A 15,919-nucleotide genomic window follows, 5' to 3' on the forward strand; every position below is an offset into this window, starting at 1 on the left:
GCAGACATTTTTGCTGACCTTTTGACCTGACCAGGAAAAACAATGGCCTCAAGCGATAAATTGTAACGAGAGCCCAGTGTTTTTCCTGAACAGGTCACTCGTGGCTCCACACATCAAATACTGAAAACAATGATATTGTGACCAACGTCTCAGCGGAACTGTCTCTCTTCCTCTCTGTCTCTCCAGGTGCAAAAGCTTCCCAAACACATGCGGGAGGCCCAGATCTCCACCGAGCACACCCACCTCATCGCCGACCCAGTCAAGAAGCCCCGGCAACGCTATGTGCAGAAAGACGGCAAGTGCAACGTTCACCACGGTAACGTGCAGGAGACCTACCGTTACCTTAGCGACCTGTTCACCACCCTGGTCGACCTGCGCTGGCGCTTCAGCCTCTTCATCTTCACTCTGGTGTACGTGGTCAACTGGCTGTTCTTCGGCCTGCTGTGGTACATCATCGCCCTGATCCGAGGGGACCTGTGGCACAGCGACGAGGAGGGCTGGACCCCTTGCGTTGAGAACCTCAACAGCTTCGTTTCGGCCTTCCTCTTCTCCATCGAGACGGAGACCACCATTGGCTACGGCTACCGCGTCATCACAGAGAAGTGCCCTGAGGGCATCATCCTGCTGCTGATCCAGGCCATCCTGGGCTCCATCGTCAATGCCATGATGGTGGGCTGCATGTTCGTGAAGATCTCCCAGCCCAAAAACCGCGCTGAGACGCTCATGTTCTCCCACAAGGCAGTGATTTCTGTGCGGGACAACAAGCTGTGTCTCATGTTCAGAGTCGGGGACCTGCGCAACTCTCACATCGTGGAGGCCTCCATCCGGGCCAAGCTTATCCGCTCACAGCAGACCAAGGAGGGGGAGTTCATCCCTCTCAACCAGACGGACATCAACATCGGCTTCGACACAGGAGACGACCGGCTCTTCCTGGTCTCCCCACTCATAATCTCCCACGAGATCAACGAGAAGAGCCCCTTCTGGGAGCTGTCCCAGGCACAGATGGATAAGGAGGAGTTTGAGATCGTGGTCATCCTGGAGGGCATGGTCGAAGCTACGGGTACGTCCTCTTGAACCAAGGCTAATAGGTCACCAGAGTATAGGGCACCAGGTTAGTGGTCACCTGAGTGAAGTTCACTAGTGTATTGGACACCTAGCCCATAGACCCCTCATGAAGACCTGAAACAATTAGATAGGTATATAATATGGTAGCAATATGGTAGTAGCGCCACGTTGTCTTCTGATAGGGTTGGTGGAATTGACCAATAATTTTGTATCGACACTAGTGCATTGGGGGTAGGGGACAGCTAAGTGTTGTTTCTGAATAGGGCCTTGGTCAGTTCCATTTCAACTCTTGTCTGTTCAGTAAATCCATTGTGGTTCTTCATATTCATTGATAATGTCATGTCTTTCATTCAACAAACCAGACAATTTACAACCCAGACAAACACAATTTCTAAAGGTACCATATGGTTTGGATCTGCATATACAGTAATAAATATATTTACCAACTCAGGTAAATATGGCTGTTCTAGTTTCATAAGAGACCATTTAAAAATTAAAAATATAGCTTTTTGAGAGCATAGGTTATTTCCTGTTACCATGACCAACTGTCATTTTCCACAAAGACAAATGACCCAAAAATGAACAGTGGGCAGGGTCTTTATTTGGAAGGTTGTTGCAGGTAGGCAAATGTTTCCACATCCATACTGAGGCCCGCATCTCCCCTATGTTGGTGCATCAGGGAGGCCTCTTTGAGATGTTTGTTTGTTAAAGGAAGGAGTGTTAGCCTCCCACGCTGGTCTGTGTATAGGGAGAGGTGTTGCGTTAATGAAAGAAACAGGTTGTTGAAGACAGTACTGGCCTGGCTAACATATACTCTTCTCTGGGATGTTACCACCAAAAACACAGAAGCACCTTTTTATACACATCTGTAAAATAGCCAGGAAAGGAAAGGGAGATTCAACTTTTTTTGAAACATTTAAATTCAAACTATAAAAAAACTATCCCATGCCTAGTGAGTTGCATCCCAGAGACTTGAACTATTTGCACTCAAGAGATCCCCAGCTAGTTTCCTGGTAGCCTTGGAAGTCTTTGTATTGATTATTGAATGAGGAAATCTACTTATTTATCACAGTAGCAGAGGGAATGACGACACTTGTACAGCCCTGGCCACACTCCACTGCTAATTCCTTATTTGCTCCTAATATGTTCCTATGGTGAATTAGTCCACTCAGGTAAACACTGTATGTGCAAGCCTTACACATTGTGTATCGGCCTTTGTTCAAGGACAGATTATAATGCACTAATCTAAATACAATGCATTATACATGTCACTTACATACTTCATTCGGTAGGGTCATGATTTTTCTTCTTCCTAGTAAATATTAATGTTTTTAAAAAGAAAGGAGAAACAAGGCACTCTTCATGTAATTACAATGCCTTTACTTGTATGGCATGTTCAATGGAACAAATAATGAAAATCTAATTTAAGTGACGCATTTCGGCAGCATGGCCTTCATCAGGGAGTACAAAGATACAATGATGCAATTATTTCTTTGTGCTCCTTGATGAAGGCCTAGCCCAAAGGCAGGCAGATGGCGATATTGAGCCGCTTCATCTTACAGTCCAAAGGGAATGTATGCAGCCTGCTATACACTCGTATCCCCGTGGACCGGTTCGTACATAAAACATTCTCCATTCAGGCAGCAAATACGTCAATTTCCTCCTTAACTCGATTTAATGGCGAGAAGGTGAAAAAGAAACGGAGAAAATATGCATACTTTCTTCATGTATCAACTTTTTCCACCACCATACTGGAGTGGCTCAGCCAATCAGGTTGCAGCAGTCTGTTGATTGCCCTGAATACTGTACGCAATGTCAGGAAGTAGCATTAGCAACCCTAGCATATTGGTGGGAAATTGTTTAGAATAGTCCGTTTGTAACTCCACTTGCTACTTGTAGCGGAATAGTCTGTTTGTTTGAGTTGTTGGTTTTGGCTAGCTTATTGTTCCAGTCGGTAGCTAACTAGCACTCACCCACGTGGCTGCTAGCGCCGTCATGGAAAGGGACATGAGAGAAGCTCTATAATATTAGGTTTTTCTAAGTCCAGAGAACACTTGAGAGCAGGCAACCCTGAAAAGTAATATTTAGACCTGTTTTACTTTTCTTTAATGGAGTTTTATAATATTCTAAAACAAGCAGACAACAAGAAAATTGTGTTTGAAAAATCGAATGTTTTAGCTGTGAGGCAATTGGGTAACCTAGGTAACCACAGGTTGTTTTCCCCACAGGCGAACGGGTCCACGACGTTCTATCTAATACCGACTGGGACTACTGCACATGCAGCAACTACCCTTTCTAAAATGATTTTGACCAGATTTAATGCGTCACCCAGTTATTTATAAGAAACCAAGAGAAAACCAAAATACTATTTAGACACTATTCATATATACACATATTAATATTCCTATATGCAGTGCAGTTAAATTAAATCTTTAGAAAGAGGAGAGGATCTGTGATACAAGATGTCTTTTTAATCCGTTTTTTTTTAAGCTAAGCTTGCTTTTTGCCTGAGTAACCTCTGGTGACAGAGCATTACACGATAGCATGGCTCTATAAATAACTGGGTGACGCATTAAATCTGGTCAACATCATTCATTTTGGTTTGGGTACCGTGAAGAAATATCAAATAATATTATGTCAATATCTTTGTCATTGCAACAGTAACAGATGTAAAGTGAATACATCAAATCGTCTTGTACGATACTCTGATTATCATTCTCAAAGCACATGTATTATTAAAATGTCCATACACTATTTATTAGAACCTGCTTCAAATGCAATATCACAAATGAACATCTTATGAGACCCTCTACATTTAACATTCAAGCCAAACTAAGCTAATAACTGAACAGAAAACACACGTCAGCAAGTATTGCAATGCACAAGAGAAAACAAGGTGTTCTGTGTCCCCATACAGTCTGCATTGTGTTACCAGCTGTCATCCTGTGTGTGTGTGTGTGTGTGTGTGTGTGTGTGTGTGTGTGTGTGTGTGTGTGTGTGTGTGTGTGTGTGTGTGTGTGTGTGTGTGTGTGTGTGTGTGTGTGTGTGTGTGTGTGTGTGTGTGTGTGTGTGTGTGTGCACGCGCGTCACTGGTGTTCCGGACACCCCAGCAAGCTCTGTCGGTGAACAAATGCCATTGGCTAAGGCTAGGACAGCTCCAGTGCAATGAGTGGAGCTTACTCAGGTGTTCAAAAGTGCATATCAGACCAAGAGCCTAATGATTCTTAGGTAGTTCTTTACAAGTTTTAGTTTAGATAACAATCTCTCCACAGAAGTTGCAGGGATGATAAAAACAGCTTGACTGCCGTAGCAACATCAGGGAAACTGGGCAGAAGAGAGCTTCAAATACAGCAGTTCTACAACATCTTTAATTGAGCCTCACATTTGCCTTAATTGCTGGTCTCAATATGTTCCGGAAAGAGATTAACTGTATAGGAAGCTCCTGGGACAGGTTGTCTGGACTTGACAGCTGATAAATTAGCAGATGAAAACAGATTATCATATTTAGCAGATAACAGTTCTTTAGGACTTGAACACAAAAAAGCGGTTTGTGATTTCAAAACATTTTCACACAAAAAAAGCAGGACATCGGGAGACCAAGGGAGTCTCTCAAGTGGGATTTAATTTAATTTAATTTGCCTTGAATTGTCACGCCCTGGTCGAAGTATTTTGTGTTTTTCTTTATGTATTTGGTCAGGCCAGGGTGTGACATGGGGTTTTGTATGTGGTGTGTAGCTTAGTGGGATTGTAGCTTAGTGGGGTGTTCTAGGAGAGTCTATGGCTGTCTGAAGTGGTTCTCAATCAGAGGCAGGTGTTTATCGTTGTCTCTGATTGGGAGCCATATTTATGCAGCCATATTCTTTGGTTGTATTGTGGGTGATTGTCCTGAGTGTCTTGATGTCCTTAGTCTGTGTTAGTTTGCACCACTTAAGGCTGTTTCGGTTTTCACTACGTTTATTGTTTTGTAGTTTGTGTTTTGGATTCGTGTTACGTTGTGTAAATAAACATGGATCACAATATACACGCTGCAGTTTGGTACGACTCTCCTTCACCATTAGAAAACCGTGACAGAATCACCCACCTTAAACGGACCAAGCAGCGTGTCAACAGGCAGGAGCAGCCCAAAGAGGAGCTGCGTATTAAGGATTTCTGGACATGGGAGGAAATCCTTGACGGGAGAGGACCCTGGGCTAAACCAGGGGAGTGTAGCCGCCCAAAGGTGCAGCAGTAGAAGAGGAAACAGGAGCAGCCCAAAGAGGAGTACAGTATGGACTATACTTCTTGGGAGGAGATAGACATGTGGGCGGTCGACCCAGGGAGAGTGCCGGAGCCCGCCTGGGATTCGATGGAGCAGTGCAGGTTACAGGAGAGGTTACAGGAGAATGAGGTTGGCGAAGCAAGCATGATGGCGCGGACGGAAGCCCGGGAATCAGCCCCAAAAATGTCTTGGGGGGGGGGGGGCTTACAGGAAGTATGGCAACGCCAGGTAGGAGACCTGCGCAAACTCCCTGTGCTTACCGAGGGGCTAGAGAGACCCGTTATGCAGTGGTGCGCACGGTGTCCCCAATGCGGGTGCATAGCCCGGTGTGGTATATTCCAGCTCGCGTATCGGCCGGGCTAGATTGAGCGTCGAGCCAAATGCCATGAAGCCGGCTCTATGCATCTGGTCCCCAGTGCGTCTCCTTGGGCCGGCTTACATGGCACCAGCCTTGCGCTCGGTGTCTCCGGTTCGCCTACATAGCCCAGTACGGGCTATTCCACCTCGCCGCACTGGCAGGGCGACCGAGATTATTCAACCAGGTAAGGTTGGGCAGGCTCGGTGCTCAAGAGCTCCAGTGCGCCTGCATGGTCCGGTCTATCCAGTACCACCTCCACACCCCTGCCCTCCGGTAGCAGCTCTCCGCACCAGGCTTCCTGTGCGTGTCCTCGGCCCAGTACCACCAGTGCCAGCACCACGCATCAGGCCTACAGTGCGCCTCTCCTGCGCTGTCGGAGCCTTTCTCCTCTCCTGCGCTGCCGGAGTCTCCCGCCTGTCCGGCGCCAGAGCCCCTTAGCCTAGAGGCGCCAGAGCCCGTCAGCCAGGATCTGCCAGAAGTGCCAGAAGTGCCAGTCGGCCAGGATCCGCCAGTCGGCCAGGATCCGCCAGTCGGCCAGGATCCGCCAGTCGGCCAGGATCTGCCAGAAGTGCCCGTCGGCCAGGATCCGCCAGTCGGCCAGGATCCGCCAGTCAGCCAGGATCTGCCAGGTCTGCTAGTCAGCCAGGATCCGCCAGTCAGCCAGGATCTGCCGGAACCACCAGCAAGACAGGATCTGGTAGATCCATCAACCTGCCTGAGCTTTCTCTCACTCCGAGCTTTCTCTCACTCCCGAGCTTTCTCTCACTCCCGAGCTTTCTCTCACTCCCGAGCTTTCTCTCACTCCCGAGCTTTCTCTCACTCCCGAGCTTTCTCTCACTCCCGAGCTTTCTCTCACTCCCGAGCTTCCCCTCAGTCCCGAGCTGCCTCAGTCCCGAGCTGTCCTTCAGTCCCGATCTGCTCCTCAGTCCAGTGGGGTTCTGGGTGAGGACTACTAGGCCATGGTCGGCGGCGAGGGTGGTCTATCCAGGGACGCGAGGAGAGGGGACCAAGACAATTGTGAAGTGGGGTCCACGTCCCCCGCCGGAGCCGCCACCATGGACATACGCCCACCCGGACCCTCCCTATTGATTTGAGGTGCGTTCGGGAGTCCGCACCTTAGGGGGGGGGGGGTTCTGTCACGCCCTGGTCGAAGTATTTTGTGTTTTTCTTTATGTATTTGGTCAGGCCAGGGTGTGACATGTCTGAAGTGGTTCTCAATCAGAGGCAGGTGTTTATCGTTGTCTCTGATTGGGAGCCATATTTATGCAGCCATATTCTTTGGTTGTATTGTGGGTGATTGTCCTGAGTGTCTTGATGTCCTTAGTCTGTGTTAGTTTGCACCAGTTAAGGCTGTTTCGGTTTTCACTACGTTTATTGTTTTGTAGAGTTTGTGTTTTGGATTCGTGTTACGTTGTGTAAATAAACATGGATCACAATTTACGAGCTGCAGTTTGGTCCGACTCTCCTTCACCATTAGAAAACCGTGACATGAATATTGCAGTCCATTTGTGTAGGCTAGGTATTCACAAACTGGGGTATGGGTACCCCAGTGCCGTCGGGGGTACGCCAAATAAAAATGTGATGAATGTTTATTTTATTTTTAATCTTCACATTTTCAAACAGTCCATTTATATTTTCCAATGGGGCTCTACATTTGGGTGAGGTTTATTTCTCGCCTGACTAGCCTCGTTTCCCTGCCCCCCACAAAATCAACCATCTAGTGTTCTGCGAGATAACAACACAATGTCAAATACAGGTAACCTAGTCAAATAATTAACATCCAATCACATTAACCATTACTCCCTCGCGGGAATTCCACTAACGGTCCGTATGCGGCCAAACGTAGCTGCTGCTTATTTCGTTTGCTCAAAAATGTATTAATTGTTCAAAAAAAGTAAGGCCCGCGTCCGTAGAGACACATACCAGCTCTACTGGTAGTATTGCTACTACTGGTAATACTACACCTGCACCTGTCGATGACACAAGATGTACTACTTCCAAGAGCACATCCAATGCTAGCATCAGTAACTCTACATTTGTTGTTAGCCCAGCAAGTATGGACACTGACATTTGTGAATCTGATGCAGCCGAAGAGCTACTGCGCCCTTATCCGGGAAAGCACCGACCAACAGACAGGGATGTTGGACCATCGAAGAGGCGCAAATATGATGAGAACTACATTGATTTGGGGTTCACTTATATTGGGAGTAGTGCCATTCCTCAACCCCAGTGTGTTATATGTGCAAAATTATTATTATTATTACTATCTCACATATCAATGAAACCTTCACCATTGCGCAGACATTCAGAAACAAAACATGCCAATTTGAAAATAAGCCACAGGAGATTTTTGGGTGAGAATTCAAATGAGTTTTGATTAGTAAGACATGTATAAAAGCAGCAGATTGCATTAATAAGAAGGGACTAGAAGTGTCTTATATGGTGAGCTACCGAGTGGCTAGGACAGGCAACCCCATACTATTGTGGAGAACTTAATTCTTCCTGCTGGCGCGGATATGGCTGGGACAATGCTGGGGGAAAAGTCCCATAAAATTATACAGACAATGACTTAATTAAACAACATTGTTTCACAATGCATCAGTGACATGGCAGGAGATGTTTTGAAACAATTACTGCTACGCATACAAGCCAGTGAATTATATGCGTTACATCTGGATGAGTCCACAGACCTGGCGGGCCTGGCACAGCTCCTGGTATTTGTCCTTTACGTTCATGGGGGGTCAAATAAGGAAGACATCCTCTTCTGCAAACCACTGGAAACCAGGACAACAGGAGAGGATCATTTTAAAGTACTGAACTGCTTTGTGACATCAAATGGACTTTGGTGGTCAAGATGTGTTGGTATCTGTACTGATGGCGCAAAAGCCATGACAGGGAGACATAGTGGAATGGTAATTGTTTCATTGTTAATGTAAATGACTATTGTAGCTGGAAATGGCTGATTTTTAATGGAATATCTACATAGGAATACAGAGGCCCATCATCAGCAACCGTCACTCCTGTGTTCCAATGGCACGTTGTGTTAGCTAATCCAAGTTTATCCCTTTAAAAGGCTAATTGATCATTAGAAAACCCTTTTGCAGTTATGTTAGCACAGCTGAAAACTGCAAAATTATTGATTATTATTATATTATTATTTGTTCCCTGGTCCTATAAGAGCTCTTTGTCACTTCCCATGAGCCGGGTTGTGACAAAAACTCACACTCATTCTTATGTTTAATAAATGTAGCGTAAATTATGTGTGTGGCGGGCTTACAATGATGGCAAAAAACAACATTTGAGAGTGTGCTGACCCTGGTGCTAGAGGGGGTACGCAGCTGGAGGTTGAATGTTTGAAGGGGTACGGGATTATAAAAAGTTTGGGAACCACTGGTGTAGGCTATAAGCCAGAGAAACTCACAGAGTTCAACAGTAAATAGTGGCTAAATTTATCCTCAAGCCAACTACTTTTTTCCACACTGTTCGGCTAATTGATGTGTAATTAAAAAAAAAAAAGTTTATAAGTAGCAACTAATTACGATATATAGATATAGATAGTACACTGCATAATGAAACAACCCCTTCTAAGCTAGGGTTTTGAGGATGGACTGACTGTATTCTTTGGCATTACTAGACTTTGCGGGGGTCCAGAGAAACTGTGTTACCTAGTGGTGTGTGTGCGGGCATGTGTACGAGCGTTCCATTGTGTCAGTTGAACTCACTGTCAGGCAGCACACACACAGCTCTCTAGATAGAAATAGCCAGCGAAACCCTGATGTTGAGGTGCTGGCTGGTGTTCTTAAGGGGCCAGAAACACGTTCCGTTTTTTTTTGACTCTCAGGATTAAGAGGGATCCAGGTCCCGTATGTGAGTGAATAGGCTCTGTTATGCTGCTGCTGGATGCTAAATGAATGCTGCAGAGAGGTGACATCTCTCTCCCACACATGCCTCGTCAAGTTTGACGGCCCTGAGAAGTGACTGTGGATGGGGATGGAGGGGTGGGTAGAGACCACCGTGGCGTAGTGTTATAAAAGACCATGGATTATTCCAATCCCAACTTTGAGAAGAGCTGTAGAGAAATTGTGGTGAACAACATGTGACAGAGCCTTGCAAAAGTGTTCTTCCCCCTTGGTGTTTTTCCTATTTTGTTGCATTACAACCTGTAATTTAAATGGATTTTTATTTGGATTTCATGTAATGGACATACACAAAATAATGCAAGTTGGTGAAGTGAAATTTATAAAACAACTTCTTTCAAAAAATGCAAAAAAATTAAAAACTGAAAAGTGGTGCGTGCATATGTATTCACCCCCTTTGCTACGAAAACCCTAAATAAGATCTGGTGCAACCAATTACATTCAGAAGACACATAATTGGTTAAATAAAGTCCACCTGTGTGCAATCTAAGTGTCACATGATCTGTCACATGATCTCAGTATATATACACCTGTTCTGAAAGGCCCCAGATTCTGCAACACCACTAAGCAAGGGGTACAACCAAGCAAGTGGCACCATGAAGACCAATGAGCTCTCCAAACAGGTCAAGGACAAAGATGTGGAGAAGTACAGATCAGGGTTGGGTTATAAAAAAACACCCCATCGAGCACCATTAAATCCATTATTAAAAAGTGGAAAGAATATAGCACCAGAACAAACCTGCCAAGAGAGGGCCGCCCACCAAAATTCAGGCAAGGAGGGAATTAATCAGAGAGGCAACAAAGAGACCAAAGATAACCCTGAACGCGCTGCAATGCTCCACAGCGGAGATTTGTGTATCTGTTCATGGGACCACTTTAAGCCGTACACTCCACAGAGCTGGGCTTTACGGAAGAGTGTCCGGAAAAAAAGTAATTGCTTAAAGAAAAAAATAAGCAAACACGTTTGGTGTTTGCCAAAAGGCATGTGCGAGACTCCCCAAACATATGGAAGAAGATACTCTGGTCAGATGAGACTAAAATTGAGATTTTTGGCCATCAAGGAAAACTCTATGTCTGCTGCAAACCCAACACCTCTCATCACCCGGAGAATACTCTCCCCACAGTGAAGCATGGTGGTGGCAGCATCATGCTGTGGGGATGTTTTTCATCGGCAGGGACTGGGAAACTGGTCAGAATTGAAGGAATGATTGATGGCGCTAAATACAGGGCACTTCTTGAGGGAAACCTGTTTCAGTTTTGAGACTGGGATGGAGGTTCACCTTCCAGCAGGACAATGACCCTAAGCATACTGCTAAAGCAACACTTGAGTGGTTTAAGGGGAAACATTTAAATGTCTTGGAAAAGCCTAGTCAAAGCCCATCCAATTGAGAATCTGTGGTATCGACTTAAAGATTGCTTACACCAGCCGAACCCATCCAACTTGAAGGAGCTGGAACAGTTTTGCCTAATTCCAGGTTGCCATGGGGGGTAAATACTTTTGCAAGCCACTGTATAAGCACTGGTTTTCTTTTTGTGTATTAGTAGCTTTTGGAGTTACTACGCCCAAAGGCCCGAGTCATAAAATAACTTCCTGCAGTGTTTCTTGTTGCCTATATGCACTGCTGTTGTTTTTAATGTTCTCGGAAGAGTTGGGGGATGAGACAGTTTCACCTTATTTATAGACCAAATATTCCTGTTTTATTCCATTTACTGACATTTTTGTTGTTGTGTAAACGCTGAAATCTATATAAAGATGTCCTTGGGTATGCTTCCCTTTAAATGAGAGAATAAACTTAGTCCTATGTATAATGATAGGGAAGGATGGTAGGGAGAGAGATAAATACATTTTGTCTGTTTACTGAACATTCTTCTCCAATATCCCTCTTGCTCACTGTGTGATTTCAAAGAAGAGCGTGTCAAACATAAAACAGAATGACTAACTGATTCATGAATGTGTTAAATATAGAATCCTGTTTTGTATTATGTAACAAAATGTAACATTTATATGATAATATAACCACATATACTGTAGCCTGAATAAATTTGTATAATGCACACTGAGCCCACATGTAATGCATATGTTAACCTAGATGTTGGTATTGTATAGAAAACATATATTGTACATTATAAAGTGGATTTATTGCTTAATTTGAAACATGAACAAACACTGGTTGCAGTCAACCAACCACGTCTCAGAATATTTCATATTATTCTGTCAGTAAATCCGAGATATCCATTTAGTATGATATGTTAATTTTGGATGGTATGTATTAATTTGTGGCTGTCCATCACCCATTTCATATGATATTTCACAATTCGTATTATATCTTACGAATTTACTAAACATATAATATGTTATGAATTTACTAAACGTATAATATGTTACGAATTTACTAAACATGCAATATGTTACGATTTTGCAAAACGTACGTTATGTTAAGAATTCTAGCTAGGTGGCTAGGTGGCTAACGTAAGCAACATTTGAGTTGCTAGACATTCATGTAGTACGCCCACCAATTCCCCCCCGACCAACCACCCTGCTTTTATTTTTGTCTTAAGTAGCCATCTGTCTTATGGAACCATAACAAACGTAACATATCATACTAATTTGGTGTCCCAGATTTGTACTCATTTGGTATCCCGGTTTATGTTTACTATGTTACGCCTAGTCTATGAGACCAGGCTGAGTCAAAAGGATCATACCACATCTTTCTCTCTCTTCCCATATAATAGATAGTGTTTGTGTCTTCTTCCCACCCAGAGTAATGGATTTACTATGCCCTGATGTAATCACAGCAGGAGAGTAGCAGGCTGCTGTAGATGCTGTTATTTAGCTGTAGATCACAGCAGATAGGTGGGTCTTTGTTTTCCGCCAACAAACCAAAGGATGTTTATTCAGTGATTCACCAATAAAAAAAAATCCTATGCTAGTTACCAAAAGGAGCAGTTGGCTTCGCAGATCAATTGATTATGTATCAAGGATGCTGGGTGCTGTCAATTACAATGAGGACCCTCCAGTATTCTGCTCTAGCAAGCAAAAGAGCAACTAATTGACCGGAACTGAGAAGAATGGCTTTAAAGGGTTTTTATTGTCAAGCCAAATGAGTTGTAGGTAGATCACTGTAAATGTGGTTATTTGTTGTCTTACGAACAGGTAATTTTTTTATTCATATTGACCCTGACCTCTGACATGACCTTTGACCCTAAACGTCAGTTCCTGCATTTGTAACAGTTTTCTTCAGGGGAAAGAGAGGCGGACCAAAACTCAGCGTGGTTACTTGTAAACATCTTTAATAAAGATGAACAATGAACAATCTACAAAAAAATAAATGTGAACTGAAATTGAATACTCAATGTGGATAGATATTCCCCATGTATTATGTTGGACACTACAGCGAGGGCTGTATGGTTAGTGACATCTAATTTATAATACTTTGTAGAGCACACTTTGGATTCAGGTTATGAGACAGAGGATCCAGAGGCATGGACATTGGTGTAGACACACAGAGAATCCCAGATGGAGTACATCTTCTTGGACCTCTCACTACTGATGCTCCTCGAACCTTATTGTCACTGATCCTCTCTGACCTCAGACCGTTATTGACTCTGAAGTTGAGCCTTCTTTGTGAATAATTTACTATTCCTCCCTCCTTCTGGCTCTCATTTTCTCTCTCTGTGTGTGTGTGTGTGTGTGTGTGTGTGTGTGTGTGTGTGTGTGTGTGTGTGTGTGTGTGTGTGTGTGTGTGTGTGTGTGTGTGTGTGTGTGTGTGTGTGTGTGTGTGTGTGTGTGTGTGTGTGTGTGTGTGTGTGTGTGTGTGTGTGTGTGTGTGCGTGTGTGTGCGTGCCTGTGTGTTAACAGGGATGACCTGCCAGGCACGGAGCTCTTATCTGGACAAAGAGGTGTTGTGGGGCTGGCGTTTCACCCCAGTCCTGTCCCTGGAGAAGGGCTTCTACGAGGTGGACTACAACAGCTTCCACGACATCTACGAGACCAACACACCGTCGTGCAGCGCTAAAGAGCTAGCCGCTACGCTACGAGAGGGCCAGCTGCTCCCCACGCTCTCTCTGCTGACGCCCGAGCTCCCCAAACCCTACACCCTGGAGCCCATATACACCCACAACCCTCTCTCCAAAGAGGTGGACAAGGGGGAGGAGGGGGAGAAGGGGGAGATCAACGGCTCAGCTGCAGCTCTGAAAGACCAGCCCGGACTGGACTGACTACTTCAGATAAGCCAAACTAGAGACAAAGTTACTAAAGACTATGCTTAGTTTAGTCAATGGCCAGCTTGATCCATTGCATTGCTTGGAGATCAAAGATCCCCCGCCCCATGCAATACTTCTCTAGTGTCTATAGTATATATAGTATATATTTGTTTTGTAGACACAAATACACACAGACACACACACACATACTTACTCCAGATTGGTCGTATTGTCTTTATATATTTGAGGCGACCACATATATTTCCATTACACTAGTAATAGCTCAAGTGATATACTGTAACCTGGTGTGGAACAGGTAGCCACGATGAATGAATATCACATCTTCCAAATGATCCAATAACCTAATTTTAGAGGTTGTTGATTCTGCTGATCGAGTATTGATTCCATCTCTTGGCTAATATCTCCCCATGTTGCTCCCTGCTGCTCCTAACACAATGACAGAATATGTGCCGACCAGATCATTATCTTCAATAGAATCACGCTTTGTTATTACTCCACTACGGAAACTCTTAATTGAAGGCAATATGTACACAGCCGCGCTTTAACCCTCCTTCATTCCTGTAGGCAGGAAGTGGAGCTCAGCTCAGTTCAGCTCGTAGCTATAGATCAAGCTCTCTCTTTGTATTGGGTACGATCATCTCTGTTTCGCATTTTGTCCAATCACCCTTGCGTTTCCACTGTCATGCTTAATCACATTACGTGTGAGGAATATATTAGAGCAAAACACAGGGCCCAGAGAGTTTCTCAGTATTGGAACCAGAGGAATGGGCAGTACCTCATTTTGATACTCATGATACATAAGCACAAGTCCTGTGACCCTGATATGCCCCCCTTTCCTCCATCCCTGTCCCCCCTCCTGGTGCATATTTTAGTGCATGGTGTTATGTATAGGCTTCTGATGATACAAGCAGGTTTATAATGATGTCTACGCTCATGAGTGTTTCTTCCCTGCACTGTGACATAATACAAGCTATTAGTGCTATTCCTCTTCTTTAACCTTTGGTTATTTCTCTTTATATCCCAAAACAATCAAACTATTATTCGAGTACACAACTTTTGCAGATGTCCAGATTCAGTTCTATCATACCCATAGTCCTGGTCTGGACCCAGCTAGCTCCTGTTGTCTCTGCTTGAGAGAGTGTATGACCCTGTCACTTGTACCGTGTGTCACATTTTTTTACAGTTGTATTTTGAGGATGTGTGTGACAGAGCTTGCATGATAATGAACTGTCCCCTCGACATAGCAAGTTTAATACACTGCTAATAATACAGGGTATTTTCTAGGCATGCAAACATTTTTTTTACAGATATTGACAACCAATACATTGATGATAGCTAAGATGACAAATCTCTTCAACGTTAACCCTTCTCCCCCCTTCTATAACATTTATTTGCATTTTTCTGGACACTTGTTCCAACAATGTATTTTATTTCACTGTGAAATTGTAGCATCATATTTATGCCATTTACATAAAGATCATTTATCATTAGAGAAAAAAACTGCTCCCATAGCTGGAATGTCATCTGTTTTCTGTGTGTTCTCATGGGAATAAACCTAATATGGCCAAAAGCACATTAGAGTATGTTTCTGTTAGAGAACCATGTGTGTGTGTTTGCATGCTTGTGTGCATGTTAATGTGGGTATCTGTGTCCGCCTGTCTGTGCACACGTGTGTGCGTTTGTTAGTGTGTTAATTTAGTCCGCTGTAAGTATGTGTGGTTAGGAGTTATTCCCCTCACAGAGAGAGAGAGCTACAGTGGCTTGTGAAACTATTCACTCCCTTGACATTTTACATATTTTGTTGCCTTACAACCTGGATTTAAAATGTTTGTTTTTTTGTGGGGGGTTGTATCATTTGATTTACACAACATGCCTACCACTTTGAAGATGCAACATGTTTTTTTCATTGTGAAACAAACAAGAAATAAGACAAAAAAACTGAACTTGAGCGTGCATAACTATTCAGAAAGCCAATACTTTGTAGAACCACCTTATGCAGCAATTACAGCTGCAAGTCTCTTGGGGTATGTCTCTATAAGCTTGGCACATTTAGCCACTTGGATTTTTATCCATTCTTCAAAGCAAGACTGCTCCAGC

General features: G+C 44.0%; 1 protein-coding gene across 1 annotated transcript in view; it reads left to right on the forward strand.

The window, feature by feature from the left end:
• The window catches only part of kcnj5 (potassium inwardly rectifying channel subfamily J member 5), a 37,007-nt gene extending 21,612 nt beyond the window's left edge, over nt 1-15,395 (forward strand). The window contains exons 3-4 of the mRNA XM_035792391.2: nt 187-1,060; nt 13,458-15,395. Of these exons, the coding sequence (XP_035648284.1) occupies nt 187-1,060; nt 13,458-13,816 (1,233 nt within the window). The 3' untranslated portion in view covers nt 13,817-15,395. The remainder of the gene's footprint in view (nt 1-186; nt 1,061-13,457) is intronic.
• Nucleotides 15,396-15,919: the final 524 nt, after the last annotated feature.

Source organism: Oncorhynchus keta, chromosome 18 (genome assembly GCF_023373465.1).
Source record: "Oncorhynchus keta strain PuntledgeMale-10-30-2019 chromosome 18, Oket_V2, whole genome shotgun sequence".
In the NCBI taxonomy this organism is placed as follows: domain Eukaryota; kingdom Metazoa; phylum Chordata; class Actinopteri; order Salmoniformes; family Salmonidae; genus Oncorhynchus; species Oncorhynchus keta.